The sequence below is a fragment of the Lutra lutra genome, chromosome 13 (genome assembly GCF_902655055.1).
Source record: "Lutra lutra chromosome 13, mLutLut1.2, whole genome shotgun sequence".
In the NCBI taxonomy this organism is placed as follows: domain Eukaryota; kingdom Metazoa; phylum Chordata; class Mammalia; order Carnivora; family Mustelidae; genus Lutra; species Lutra lutra.
Window position 1 is genome coordinate 77,779,471 of NC_062290.1, and position 15,434 is coordinate 77,794,904.

General features: G+C 49.1%; 1 protein-coding gene across 1 annotated transcript in view; it reads left to right on the top strand.

Moving 5' to 3' along the window:
• The first annotated feature begins 323 nt into the window (after positions 1-323).
• Positions 324-15,434, top strand: part of PAPPA (pappalysin 1) — a 238,813-nt gene continuing 223,702 nt past the window's right edge. Inside the window, 1 exon segment of the mRNA XM_047700582.1 lies at positions 324-1,296. Coding sequence (XP_047556538.1) covers positions 873-1,296 — 424 coding nt within the window. The 5' untranslated portion in view covers positions 324-872.

The window sequence follows — 15,434 nt, forward strand, 5'->3', positions numbered from 1 at the left end:
TGCTGCTGAAGGAAGGGGGGGAAAGCAAGCAAAACAAAACAAAAACAGGAATGTGTGTTTTGAGCAGAAATGAGGAGAGCTGGAAGGACCGAAAGGGGGTGTGTACAGAATTTCATTAAATTGTTACTTTAAGATTGTCTTCTTAAAAAAAAAAAAAAAAAAAAAAAGGAGGGGGTGGAGAAGCGGGAGCGAAGGAGGCAAACGGCGAAGTGGAGGAAGGCTGGGTAGCTCGGCCTCTCCAAACTGATTGATTAGTCATGATCCCCGCAGTTTGAACAGGGACTCATTCAATTGGGAAGGTGGAGCGCTCGGGAGCAGATTAGCATACGCTTGTTTACTCATCTTCTGAGGGCTTTTTCCCCCCCTCTTTCCTTTCATTTTGTGAAGAAGGAGGGAGGGGAGGGGGGACTGAGGTGGGGGGAGAAGGGGGCTGTGGCTTGTGTTATAAAGGACGCAAAAAATAAATAAATTAGAGCATCTTTTGGGGGGAGGGAATTCAGCGGATCAGTGTCTTAGAGGAGCTTTTTTTTTTATTATTTTTTTGAAGAGCGAGAAATCATATAAAATAAAATGAAATAAAACAAGGAGGAAGGCAACCAGCTGTTAGAGGGGAAAAAATAAGGCAGATAAAGGAGCGGGGAGAGAAATTAATTGCCAACCAGGAGGAGTTGGGCTGTATTTTTCAAAGGTGGGGGGAGTGGAGCACACACCTTGAGGAGGGAAGCGAGAAAGAAAAGAAAAAAGCAAGTGGAAGGGGGGGCTCGCCCAAGAAGGGTGAAGAAGCGAAGAAAGTCGAGGCGCCGAGGCTCCCAAAGCTGGCAGCTCCGGGCGGCGGTGCAGGGGCGAAGGGGGGGCGGGGGGGACCGTCGGACATGCGGCTCTGGAGTTGGGTGCTGCGCCTGGGGCTGCTGAGCGCCGCGCTGGGCTGCGGGCTGGCCGAGCGCCCCCGCCGGGCCCGGAGAGACCCGCGGGCCGGCCGCCCCCCGCGCCCCGCCGCCGGCCCGGCCACCTGCGCCACCCGGGCGGCCCGCGGCCGCCGCGCCTCGCCTCCGCCGCCGCCGCCGCCGCCGCCGCCGGGCGGTGCCTGGGAAGCCGTGCGCGTCCCCCGGCGGCGGCAGCAGCGGGAGGCGAGGGGCGCCGCCGAGGAGCCGAGCCCGCCGAGCCGGGCGCTCTATTTCAGCGGGCGAGGCGAGCAGCTGCGCCTCCGGGCCGACCTCGAGCTGCCCCGGGACGCGTTCACGCTGCAAGTGTGGCTGCGAGCGGAGGGGGGCCAGAGGTCTCCGGCGGTGATCACAGGTAGGCGAGGGCGCCCCGGCGGGTGCCCGGGCTCGGGTGGGGGCCGGTTGGGGGCTTGCGGGTGTGTCTGGGCGGGAGACTCCCTGGCCGGAGGCACCGAGGCACCCGGGAGAGCTGCGAGCCTCACTTTGCCCCATCTGCGGAATGGGCGCACTGGGAAAGCTTTTTGCCTAGCCCCTGGGGAGGAAATCAGGGAGTGCTCCTGGCGGCCGGAGACCGGGCTGGGGCACGCAGTGAGGGCTGGTCCCTGGGAAGCCTTGTGCCCGTACCTCGTATATTGTGTTCTGGATGGTCCGAGGGACCATCTCTGTTTGGGATGGAGGGGAGGGTGACCCAATAGGGATGCATGCGAAAAGAGGCCAGGGGATTATTGATTTCTTTGACTTTTTTAATGGAGGTGAGCCCCCCCCCACACCTTCATTTGGGCCCTTTACCCTGAAAGCCTGCAAGAACGGGGTTGTTGTAATCAGAAGGACTTAGAAGTCCTCCAAGTGCCCCAAAGTTGCTTTCTGCTTGATGCCTGCCTGTGGGATGCCCCCCCTTCTCCCCTGCCTCAAACACACATGCACACACACACACACACCCCGGCATCCCGTCCCCTGGCTTTTAAAGCCCAATGCCTGTCACTCCGGGCTGGGGCAAGACCTTCCTAACGCACACCCAGCCGGTCTTCTCCAGGCACGGCCGCGAAACGGGGCGCTTTCCTCATTTGGGACTTTTACGAGCCCGTAATGAATTTGAGTTCTCCCTCTTCACCCTCCCCTTCCCTGTTCCACAGCAAAGCCCATAGTGAAACCGGACACTTTGCAAGGGTTGCAAACCTTAGAAATGCTCCAATATCCATTTTTCCCCCTCTAAATGAATCTGTGGCAATGCCTTTAATTCAACTGGGGGAGGGGGGCAAGGAGGGGTGGCGCTGGTGGAGAGAAGGAAAGTTTGCCTCTTCGGACTGAGACTGGGAGATTCCCTTCCTGCACAAACAATTTTGCCATGTCCTAGGACGTCTTAAAATGAGAGTAGGGGTTCCCCCTTTGCTGCAGCCAGGAAACATGTGGAGGCGGTTCGCGATCCCACCCCCTTACACACACACACGCTTTCTTCGAAGGGAAAGCTGTGAGTTCTTCCGGCAGTTCTGCCTCATTCTGTCTTGCTGTGGACTTTCTCAGACGTTGTGCTGACGCTCTTCTCCTTCCGTGAACCCCATTTCGGGGGACCCAAACTCTGCTGGTATACCAAGAATCTAGCCCCAAATCTCCCAGTCTCCCGATCCCAAACCGAGAGCAAGAAAGTCACTTTCCCCCACACCTGACGTCATCACATGCTATTTTTTTCTCTCTGACCCCCGGCCCCCAAGAAGGAGAGGGAAACTGAGCTCATTCACTGTTAGCTCCCAGGTCCAAGGCATCTGAAGTGGGGTATACTGTAGAATGGAGGGAAAGTGTTATTTATAATAATAACGATGATGGTGATAACTCAGGGCTATATGATATGTTTACTTCTCTTTCGGAACATCGGAAAAGCATAGAGCCTGATGCTTGGAGAGGATGGGAAAAAAAATGAGTAGATCTGATTTTTCCTGAGCTTTACCTGTCATGCTAGTGATTTGGAATGCTTTTCCTCCAGAGGGGAGGGCCCAGGGTTGTATAGGTATCATCAATGAAAAGATAGTAAATACGTTTTTTTTTAATAATATATATATAACACCTGGGATTCCACAGGAGCCTGGCTTTATAAATGTCTATAATTCAGACAAGGAGCCTCTCTTCGCACGCGTTCTCTTGAGCACTCATTCACTCTCTCACACAAAGATTGTGCAGTAAAATACTTTAATTGGATGGGGGACGTTAAGTTATTATTGCTTGTATAAAATGCCTGGCCCATTTTATGTGTGGAAATAACATTCCTCTCAAAATGAAAAAAAAAAAAAAAAGAAGAAGAAGAAAGAAAGAAAGAAAGAAAGAAAGAAAGAAAAGAGAGAAAGAGAGAAAGAATGGAAAGGCACTGCTCTCGTAAAGTACCAGAAAGCCAGGAGCTTTTCTCCCGAGGATTCTGGTGGATTTTTTTCCCTCCCCTCCTTGAGTCTGAGCCAGAATTGGCGGTGTGTAAACACCTGGCCCTGAGCCAGAAAAGACTCATTCTGCGTATCCTCCACACGGTACAGACTGTTGGACTAAAAAGAACCTGCTTCTCCTTGAACTAAAAAGCAAACAAACAGAGGTTCTTTGCAGAAGCACTTTTTTTCGGCTCCTTCCTTCGTCTGTGTAAGTTCAGGCGGGGAGAGGCAGGGCCTAGGTGGGCAGCCCGGATGCCCGGTGCCCAGCCACGACCTCCGGCGCCCAGTTTGTCGCCTGACCTCCGCCAGCCACCTTTGGCTGGGCGTCGCCATCACTTTAGTAGGAATCCCTGGTCCCCTATCTTGAGAGAGCAGGCATCTCTCAGCGGGGAGCGCGCTGCTATTTCAGGCAGAGGGTTGCTGCCTTGCTTTCAGGCCAGGCTGCCTTACATCACTCTTTGCTGCGGGATTCAATTGGGTTTCGTAAAGGTCTAATTTTACGGTGCTGTTAACCGGGTCTGTCGTCTGGCAGAGGCAGGCCTTGCCGCTCCTGGTAGGCGGGCTGTGCTCCCAGATCCGCCGGGGATGCTATTTCTGCGCCGGTTCAAACTTCACTGACACCAGTTCAGACAGGCGTGCTCCGGAGAGGCAGGGGGAAGGAGGGAAGGAGCAGCGTGCTTCTGAAGCCCAGAAAACATGCTTTTTATTTTTCCAAAAGGGAAGAACAAAATATATATATGTATATATATACATATGTATATTAATAAATAAAAAGGGAAAAGCTGATGCAGGCAAAAACAAAGTCAAAGTTAGAAAGTGCTTGTGTCCAGGCTTCTCCCGTGGGCCCCCCAATGATGGAGGGTCTTGAGAATTGAAGAATCCTTTAAGACTACAGGGAAAGTGGTCCCCAGGGGTTACACACACACGCGCACCCCAGTTCTCTCTGTAGTCAGGTAGGGAGACAGGGATGGGAGGGAGGGGTGCTGCTGGCTGACACAGCTCCTGGATGGCAGGAACTGGGCTTTAATCTTAGGCACACAGCCTTCCAGGGCCTTCCCGCCCCCCACGGCGGAGAAAACATGTCTAGTAAACACCATCACCTCTTCCCCGTCCCCGACCCACCACCCAGGCCCAGCCTTGCCTTCACGCACAGCCGTTTGGGCTCCCTTTCAAGTCCAGGATGGGGGGGCTTTCTTCCACACTCCTTTGCTTTTGTCCCATAGCAGACAGGATCCAGACCCCTGCCCCTTATCCCCAAAGCCCCCCCCCCACCAAAACCCTCCAGTCCAAAGAAAGAGAAAGGAGAAGAAAAAGAAAACAATAGACTCAATTTGCTCCATCGAGCAGAGGCCCGGAGCAGCCGTTAATCTTGTTAAAGTTTCTCCTGACGTGTTAGATAAGTGAAATGTGGACCCCACAAGTGGTGCCCTCCTCCCACCCCATCCCTTCCTGATCCAGAATTCCTGCTCTGAAGGTGAAAGGGATTTACCTGAATCCTGTCCAGCACCTCTGCTCGCGACACTTTTTTTCTTTTGTTCCAGATGCTGGGCTGTTGAGTTTGCTGGCTAGTTAGAGGAATTTTTTTATTTCCTCCCTCCTACAGCTCCCACTTCCTACTACCCCCCCAAACTCCCCAAAAAGAGTGCCTGAAGTTTCCCCACTTCAGAAGTTCTGGAACAGGGACGGCTGGGTTTCAGGGAGTCCCTCTATTAATACGGCTCTCCCCCGGACTGTCGTAGTTACATGCAGAGTCTAGAATATTCCAAGGGCTAGAAGCCAGTTTCAGCCGTCAGGTTACCTGCATGAGAATCCACCTCTGCCCCAAACTGGCTGGGTGACCTGGGGCAAGCTAGGTGACTCCCCTGGGCTTGAGCTTCATCTACAAGGTGAGGATAGCACAAGTGCCTGCTCATTAAATGAGCTCACGCAGGGAGAGAGCTCAGCACTGGACTTTTGTGGATCGTAAGTTCTCCATAAACTTCCCTCTTACTATTGGACGTGATTTCCCAGAGCTCAGTCTTACCCTTGTGGACTGAGGACACCGAAAGGCAGGAAGGAAAGCAGCTCTTCCTGGATGCCTCCGAGGGGCCACATACAGCGGAGGTGACTTAGTGCACAGACCCACAGGCCATCAGGGAGGCAGAGCCCAAATGTGAACTTGAGTTTTAATCATCCGTTCCCTCTTCAGCAGTGTTTCTGGGGAGAGAAGAAACAACTCACATTCCCTTCTTTAGCCCTGCTGCAGAATGTCCCCATTCCTTTCTGCGTTTCTGGGTGCTGACCATGCCCCTACAGATTTAAGAGGATAGAAAATGAGTCTAAGTCTCATGGGGAACCCTGGCTTTGACCTAGCAAGTCTGTTTCTCCTTTCGCGCCAGATTAGGCAGACTGGCCTTGGACTATCTGTTGCCGGTTCCCCGCCGTGTGATTTGAATTCGGTCATTTTTTTTCAGCTCGCTATCCTTTCGTTTCCTCATCTGTAAAATGGGGATAGTGATCCCGGGACACTGTAGTGAAGTAAACATGCAGAAAGTACCTGGCACAGTATCAGCTCCTATTAGGGACTCGGTCAACGGTGACGGGATCCAGTAAGTAACCACATTCCCTTTTCCAGTTTGCTAACTTAGCCTTCTGGAAGCTGGGCCTGTTTGCACTGTTAGGGTGTCCCCTCTGGAGTTACAGGGGAGTTTATCTAGAGTAGACCCTGTATCTCAGGGGACAGTTAGACAACCCCCACCTCAAAAATCTCTTCCTTGCACTTTCATTTCCTCTTCTTTGACCTACTTGGATGACCCCTTGGTGGTAAGAGCCAGAGGAAGTCTAGAACCACTGGACCAATGAATAAGAAAACCAGTTAGCACTGAAGAGAGTGTGCACCCTGGGGAACAAAAGGCAGACAGTGGTCATAGTGAGGTCCAGGTCACAGATCTACTGTCACATGCCTTTCGCTCCTTCCCCGGACGCCCTCAACTTCCCCTTTCCCCAAGCAGCCATTCACGTGGCCGGCTGGGGTGACAGAGTCTGCATCACCCTTGCTCCTCTGCAGGGAGGAGAGCAAACTTGAGGCTCAGAGGTGTGCAGCTTGGGAATGTGGGTCGTACGCTGTCAGCCTAGCATGGACCGGGACAGGCAGCTCATTGTGCAGCAGGGAAACTGAGGGCCAGGGTTATACAGGGGCTAAGAATTAAACAATATTCACAAACTCTGCCTTCTCAAAGGGGCCTGGGAGACCATATCGTCCAGTAGTTCACAACCCTGGCAACACTTGGAATTATTAACCTTTCAAACATCCCAATGCCCAAGCCATATCCCAGGGATGCTGATGTCAGGGGTGTGGGATTGGCCTGGGTGCTGGTGTATTTCAAAGCCTTCTCAGGTAACTTGGAAGGACCACCAGTGGGGAGAATCACTGATCCAGTTCAATGTCTCCTTGCTCTGCAGGAGGGGAAACTAAGGCCCACAGTGGAAGTAGCATTTTCCAATTACTGAGCTGGTTGGTGGCTAAGACTTAGAGAATTTTACCTGTCTCCGTTCTGAGTTGCCAAACGCCAGAAAGGACCCTTCCTTCATTTGCAGCTCACCTCCCCAGTCCCCTGGGTGCCATGGCCCTGACATTCTTGTGTGTGAAACTACACTCTCTCCATCAGGGGTCACCTCTAAAGTGCTAACACACCTGTAGGGAGGTAATACTGAGTTCTGTGCATTTGATTTTAAATGAAACTCCCCAGGTGGTTGGGAGGGGAGCCTGGCTGAGAAGGAAGGGAAGCTCATTTCCTAGGCGTTCTCCACTTTGCCTTGGGCTAGTTCCATAGGAAGGAGTAGGTTCCTTTTGTTTCAGAGCCTCGCCTTTGAGAGTACTCTGAAACCAGTACTGGCTGTAGCTGTCTCCAGGAAGAGGAGGGAGGATCCCTAAGTGTGTTGGGTAGGAGGACCCCATTGACAGCTGGCTTGTGCCTTGTGGACCTAAGGCCAAGGGTTCAGTAATCCCGCAAGTGCCTGTCTCCCCACTCAGCTGGTCCCCTTCCCTTCACTCACTGGTCCTGTCTCTTCTTGCTGCACAAAAGCTCTGCTTCATGCCTTGATGCACTTACTGGAAATACTTAACTGAGGACTGACCTGTGGATCTTGGCCCCTTGGCTCCTTTGAAGTCCTGAAATGGGGCTTCGGGAGCTCTGAGTTCAAGTACCGGTTTGGCCTCCTGAGCTGTGGGACCAGGGCTCAGGGGACAGAATTTCCGGTGTGGTTACATTCAACATCCCCCTGTCACAGGTTGTCACAGAAGACCCAGTGAGACAGTGGTGGCAGAAGCTCTTGGCCAAGATCAGAACCTGGTCCACATGTCTGCAGGAGGAGGAGGGGCTGGAAGATGAGAGAAATGAGGAATTTGTGCAATCCAGGTCATTCCTGGGAAGGCGCCTTCATTATCCTCATTCACACTGCAGATGATAAATAGTGATCGAGTTAGCAGATCTTTTCATACCTGTGATCTCACGGGAGCCCTTTGACGTTGGGCCTTCACAGGTCCACGGAATCCTACTGCTTACTTGCTGCGTGACCTTGACAACTGCTCATTGGGCCTCCGTGTTCTCAGGGTGCACAACGCAGGGCTGGGATAGAGCAGGAGCTTTCAAACTGTGCCCCACAATCTTAGGGATCCCCTGAGGAGATGCTGAAGGGCAGGTTTCTGCCCCTGCCCTCCCACTTTCCCTTTAGATTATTCTGTGTAAACTGTGCACTTCTACAAGATTCCATTTGAAGGAATGGAACAGAGTTGAACGGACAGGGAATGACATGGAAGAATTATTGTTAGTTCTGTTCATGTGTGATAATGGTAACGTTATTATGTATACTTAAGGCCCCTAATCAGTTAGAAATGCATCCTGAAGTATTTATGGGTTAAACTACGTTATATCTGTTTTGTTTAAAATGCTCCAGAATGATCCAAACCCCCCCCTCAAAAAAAGGTATGGTGGGTGTGCTGGACGAAAGGAGATCAACAGACTGATAACAATTGTTGAGAATAGGTGTTAGAAAAGATGGGCTTCAGTACATTTTTCGTGTGTCCCTCCAGGTGTGGTTAAGGATTTCCATAATAAAAAGTTAAAAATAAATTAAGAGTTTGACTGCTGTAGGAGGTGTTGAAAGTCTTAGATCCTTGCGTGTTCTGTGAGCTGATAGGTGTCCCAGTACTGAGGTACCAGCTTGGGGAGGGTCAGGGACACTCCTAAGGTCACACAGAAGTCAAATGAAAGTCTGGGTGCAGTCCAGACTTTGGACACTAGGAGCTCCCTCTGCCCTCCTCTCTGCACTCTCGTGAGCTCAGGTGGCTGACCATCCTGGGAGAGCTCAAGGGGGGGCTTCCCAGGTGCCTCTAGGAGGGGCCGCTGGAGCCCTGCTGGGCAGTAAGAAGCTTCTGAGTGAGGACATTCTTGGTTGTATAGAACCATCTCACACACTGGGAAACATTTAGCATCTTGATACCATGCCCAAGAATCCCCCAGGATCTGCAAGTCATTGTGACAGTCCAAAGCATCTTGTGACAACACACACGCATACACACAAACACACACATTTCCACATATTCCTATTTCTCACTTTTCTGGCTCCTCATTTCTCTCCATCTCCAACTGCCCTGGGAACCTTCTAGAAACTCCTCGAGATCTGGGGGAATGACCTACCTCTATCAAATCTCAGGAGAAGTTGACACTATCACGAAATAGGGGAAAGGAGCCTAAATTTACCAAGGCAGTATTTTGTAGTGTTTGATCATAGGATGCCAGAGTAAGATGGCCTGAGTTTTATTTCCTGACTCCCACCTGCTAGATGCATAATTTTGGGCAAGTTACTTAATATCGCCAAGCTTCACTTTTCCCATCTGTGAAATGCGGATAACACTGGCTCCTACTTCATGGGGTTGTTTTGAAGATTAACTGAGCCTCCATGTGGAAAATGCTTAGTAATGGAATCTAGACCGTGGGTAAGCACAGTAAACGTTAACTCATGTTGGTGTTATGTGTGACCGACCCTTGCCACCTTGCCACACTTTAGTTCTAATTCTCTCAATAACTCTGAGTTGGCGGAGCCTGGGATTGCCTTTCCCTTTCTTACCAAACGGGAAAGATATGTTACTCTCAGTCTTAACATCAAACAGAAAGTTAAGTGAAAGGCAAAACTGTAAACACTCTATTGTTTCATATTATGAAAGCATGTGTCCTCCTTGTAGAGAGTCTAAGGAATACAGATCAAAACAAGGGACACAGTAAGAATGTGTCCATCCCCTGCCCAGACATCAATCAGCAAATCGTTATTGAGTTCTTGTTACATGCCAGGTTCCGTGTGGGGCCCTGAATCCAGAGCACTGAGCATATGAGGAAGATATCCCTGCTCTCAAGAAGTTTGTGTTCAGGGATGGGGGAAGGAGGTGGACACAGAGTGTAAAAGAGTGAGTGACTATATCACACATTGACCTGCTCGTGAAGGAAAACAGAGAAGGAAGCCTGGGGCACATTGTAGGAGTGGGGTTACAGGAGGAGTGAGATTTAGTTGGGTGGTCAGGGGAGACAGTAATGAGAAGTGGCATTGGGGAAGTCTTGAGTAGACCCAAGGCTATCTAGAGAAGACCACGGTGTAATGGAGAAGGAAGAGCCATGGGCTAGGAGCTAGAAGGTGTCAGTTCTAGACCTGCCCAGTCATGAGCTCACTGTGTGACTTTGGACCAGTCACTTTCCCTCTGGGGGGCCAATTTTCCTCATCTGTACAGTTGGAGTAGAGATGAATTTATCTTTGCCATAGAGACCCTCCTAGCAGAGATCTCGTAGGCTTCTATAATCCTAATCAGGACTGATCTAAGACAAAACTGTAAACTTGGCAATAATTCCAATTTTCTTCCTGGTTTTGGTGCATTTTCCTCCACTAGGTGGTGCCTATCCCCCTTAAGGCCCGGGTGCCCACACACTTTCTGCTTCCTTGCCCCTGGCAATACTCATTCTTGAAAAATGACCTGGTATTCCTTCTTGCTAAGGTTTCATTGACTGACAACAACTTAGAAGGTTGCTCTTCCATGGTCATATATGCACTTTGATGTGTCCCCAGAAAGCTTTATATCAAAAAGCAAAGTACTGATGGGTAGAATTTTAGTCAAAGACTGACTAAAGACATTATTTAGGTAATATTGGTACTTCCGAATAGCTGGAAGGCATCTCAGTCATTTTGCTAATAATCACTGCCACAAATATCCAAAAACTCACTGAGTCACCTTTCCAGTGGTCACTTACTTGGCTCATGGTTAAATTATTCACATTTCATAATTTCTTCCTATGCGAAAGCCATTTCAGGCAAGTTCCTGGGCATCATGGTGGCTACTGACCTGTTAGTCTTGTTTATCATGTTAATCAGATTATTCCATTAAGTGAAATACTAAAACTCTGTGCTCCATGACCGTCTGTTAGCCTGCTTTCCTTCTGTGAGTCCCCAGCTGTCATCGATGAAGTACCTCTTATTCCTTCTTGTCCCCCTGCTTCCTCTCTCTCTTTCTCTTCCGCACACCTAATGCAGTTTCTTTGTCCACTTAGATTTTTCTTAAACAAGAAAAATAGCGTTTGTTTTTCATATTATTTGCTACAGACCCAGGGTTCATGGGACCTAGAAGAGTAGAAGTGACACTCTTTCAGTTTTAGAGAACCAGAAAAGGTCTCAGGTTCCAATTCATTTGGAGGAAACAGAGACAGCTAGTCTAGAAGGTGGGAGGTCACAGCTTGGCATCCATGGATGTAATTATGGGGAGTATGTCTAGTCTTTTGCCTTCAAGAAACTCATGGTCTAATGTGGACCTGTCTCCGTGGTCATCAAGAAATTACTTCCGTATCTGTCCCATTCCATCTTAATTCCTGTTGCTCTGTCAACATGAAATTTGGCTGGGTAGAATATGACCATATGTGTTCGTAAGAACACATGTGACGTAGATATTTCAGCTACAAAGGCTGATTTTTTAAAAAATGGAAAATGATATGATAACAGGTCAGTCAGGTACAAGATGGCCTTGTTGTAAGAGATGCAAAATTCTTAGGAAGAGAACCCAAGAAATGAATTCAGACTATACTGTTTTGTGAACTAACGGTTGAGGTAGTCCCCAAAACCAAGGTTGGTGAGTCAGAAGGATACATCAAAGTCATTCTTTCCATAGATGAGAAGCTGAGAGTAGGTAGGGGAAAGACTGGTCCAAATCAGTGGGCAAGCTGGATAAGGTCCTCTGTCCTCTGAGTCTTAGGCCAGGTTTCTGTCAGCTTGTCCCCTGACTTTGCATCCTTTCCCATCAAGTAATCACCATCTCTCTGCCAATGAGCATCATTTATCTGCAGGCTCTTCTGGGGTCCAGACTCCTAGATTCACTGGACATATTAACATGCTCTTCCAACTCAACATGTCCAAAGCTGAATTATCATTTCTCCAAAATTCCTTGTGTTCTCGTCTAGTGTCACCCACTCTCGATAGATCACCCACCATACTTGGTCGTCCATTTCAGTTTTTCCTACCTCCTTAATGTTTTTATAGCCAACCTTCCCTCTTCCTGGCTTAGGTCTCTCTGCACCTTTTGCCTTGACTCTTTCCCTAGTATTGTAATGCCTGCCTCTCTGAGCCTCAATTTCTGCTCTTCACCCCTTCAGTCTGTCCCCCATCATCCAACAATGTTTCCCAAAATGTGAATCTCTAGCTAGAGGCCCTTTGATAGCACTGGCATTATCTGTAATTCACCCCAGATACCCTAAGCTTTCCCCCCAACATCATTTTCTTTAGTTGGTGTGTTTCCTATATTCCCTTGAGCCATTTTGCAGACTTCTTCTGCCTCTACAGGGTCCTGCTCAAGGTTTTCTTCTTCTGCGAAACCCTCCCTGACTCTTCCCCACCTCTAATCCACCCATCCCCGCTGCACCCTCTGCACACATATACTAAAACACCTACAGTTCTTTATTATATTGAATTGTGTGCCTATTTGGGGATATCTCAACGTCTCCACTGCCTAGCACAGCCTCTGGCTTATAAAGGCATTATGTGCATTTCTGTTTAACGAATGCACAACTGGATTGGAAAACCAGCTACATGTCTAAAGATTCCGAGAGAGAGAGCTCGGGAACCTCAGGCATGTTGCATTACGTAACTGAAGCACATGACCTAACCCGTGCGTCATACTCAAAAACATTACACAGTGGTTAATTCCATTTCCCCTTGAGCAAAGCAGTCAGAAGGGAAAAGAAATCTGGCCTTTCAAAACAGAGCGGGGAGGGGACAGTGCATTTCAATGCCTCCTCAACTCACATTTCGTCTCCTCTAATCCAAGTCACATTTTAGCCTTGGTCTTCCCCCTCTCAGCCCCTCGCCTGTTTGCAAAGGATTTGTTTTGTGTGTGCACGCAGCCCATAATCCCGAGCTTTGCTCTCCTCTCAGATTTCCCCCTCTCCCCCTTATCAGGTTCTTACTGGGCCTTGAGTACCCTGGAAGTCATATCTGTTGCCTGGGTTTTCATCCATTTCCCTCCTTCCTGATGGGGGGGGACCTTTCCTTCTGCTTCCCTTGATCTTGTGAGACCTTGTGGTGACCTCAGGATCTGGAATCCTCTATCTGCTGTTTGTATACCCTTGGGAGAAGGTACACATTCTCAGCGGTAAGAACAGTAATAAAAGCAGCAAGCTTATAATGAGCACTTACTATATGCTGGCCTGTGCTGAGTGCTACACTCGGAACCCTCTGAATTCGGTTGAGAGAGTTACAGGACTTGCTCAAGTCCCCACAGTTAAAGGGTGGTGGGACTAGGGTTCAAACTCAGGCCAGTTTAATTTTATCTTTATCCACAGGCTTAGAACATGGCGTGGAACACAGTTGTTGTCCAGTAAATGTTCCATGAGAGGGTAGATACATGCATGGATACATGGATGGAGGAAGGAAGGAAGGAAGGAACGACCCAAAGGGGTGCCCCTAGTGACTAACGAAAACATTTTGAGATTGACTGTAGAATGAAAAGGGCAGGAATGAAGGGTGGCAGAGATGGAAGGAGAATCTGAATGAACATTGTAAGGTTTCAAAGACAGTGGCTAAGAAATCTCTTTGGGATACAAAATATATTTTATTTGCAGGTGACTTTTGAACAAAAGGCCATTGGCATCCATGAGAGCATTTCTCACCTATAAGTAGTCTTCTGGGAAATAGACAGTGACTTCAAGGCTGCTCCCTGCCAAAAACTTTTCTGAACCCCTTGTTTGGGAATCACATAGCTTAGGTCCTTTCCCCAAGCTCTGCTTGACAGAGACTCACCGTCGCCCTCCGAGGAGCGACCTGGTGCACCCTGAGCTGAATCTGGGCTGTATGCAGGTGATCGTGCTACATGAACTATGGGGTTCTGAGTAGGAAAATGACCCTGGAGTGGCACGGCTGATTTTGTGGTATGTTCTCACTGGAGCCGATTAAGACTCTCAGGATGACACCTTTATAGAACAGTCCCACTGGACCGATAAGATCTGATCCGCTAAAAACAAACACCGCCTCTGGTTCATCCCTTTCCCAGTGACAATTACATTCTGCTTTATCAAATGTGCTCAATATACAGATGGAGAAACTGAGGTCCAGGCATGGTAACTTGTCAAATTAAGCTGATTTGATTAATGCGAGGCAGCAATTGGCAGCAAAATCATAACTATAATTCAGATCTCTTGACGTTCAGATCAGTGCTCCCTGCACTGGATCACTTTAATTTCCTTTTCAGGAATGGTGGGGGTGGGAAGGATGACAGTTACATCTGTGGGTTCAGGATAGCGACGCATTAAAAAACATCATACAGCTGTTTGGTTACTTAAGCACTTCTTACATGCCAGGCTCTGTCCTCAGCATTTTAAGAGGTTCAGTAGAAAATGGCAATTTATTATAAGTAAACCAACCAACCTTCCTGCCTGCCTTCCTTCTGTGCACCTATCCATCCATCCATCCATCCATCCATCCATCCAACCATCCATCCAACCATCCATCCATCCATCCATCCAGCCAAACATCCATCCATCCATCCATCCATCCAACCATCCATCCATCCAACCATCCATCCATCCATCCATCCATCCAACCAAACATCCATCCATCCATCTATCCAACCATCCAACCAATCATCAATGGATGGTTGTTGAGCACCCTTTAGTCTCTGTATATTATACATTGAACCAAGAGGGAGGGACTAAAAAGTAGTACAGGGAGGGCACAGTTCCATCCCTTGAGGAGCTCCCAGTCGTAGCAGCGGAAGCAGACTGGTAAACAGATACATAACATCATGGTAACTGCTATAATGAAGCAATTAATAGCGTCCTGGGGAAGCAGAGAGGCAGAAACACTGTGTTCTTGAACACACGTTTATTACAGGGCTAGAAAGTGCTCTGTGCTTCAGAGGCCTACGAGGCCCCTTCCACCTGGAAGGGGCAGAGGCTTTCTCGTGAAGTAGATGGCATGTCTGTGTACGTGGAGTGTGTGCTTTACCTTGCATGTGGGTCTGTCGTGGATGCCATTTTAGATGTAAAACTTTAAATCAAATTAGAACAATAAGCACTTTTTGATTCGTGTCTCAGCTGAAGACATTGGCCCGGAGCAGCTTTGAGGAGCAGGACACTAGGATATGATTAGACAATTCCATCCATCACCATCCAAATCAAGTCTAACAGCCCCTTACATCCGCCCCTCATCGCATTTATCACTCAGTTGTGTTTGCCTTCGTATATGTCTGTCTCTCCCCTTCTCTCCCCAAGCTCCTTAGGGGCAGGGACCATTTCTGTCTTCGTCTCTGTTTATTTCTTGCTTTAGCACAGCACCAGCCCCACCCACCCGTGCTCAGAACACTTTGTCGAGTGGACTGGAAATGGCTCCCAATACGGGAGAAGATGGGGTGATTGGAAGTGGATGCTGTGAAGGAAAGGAGCTTTGAGAAATGACCTCACGCACCCTTGTAAGGGCCAAGCAGTGAAGGCAAACATGTTTGAATGGCACCAGCCTTTAGGTATTTCCTCATCTCTCTGGGCTGACCAGTTACCTGTGTGTGTTCTTCCCACCCTTCCCTACC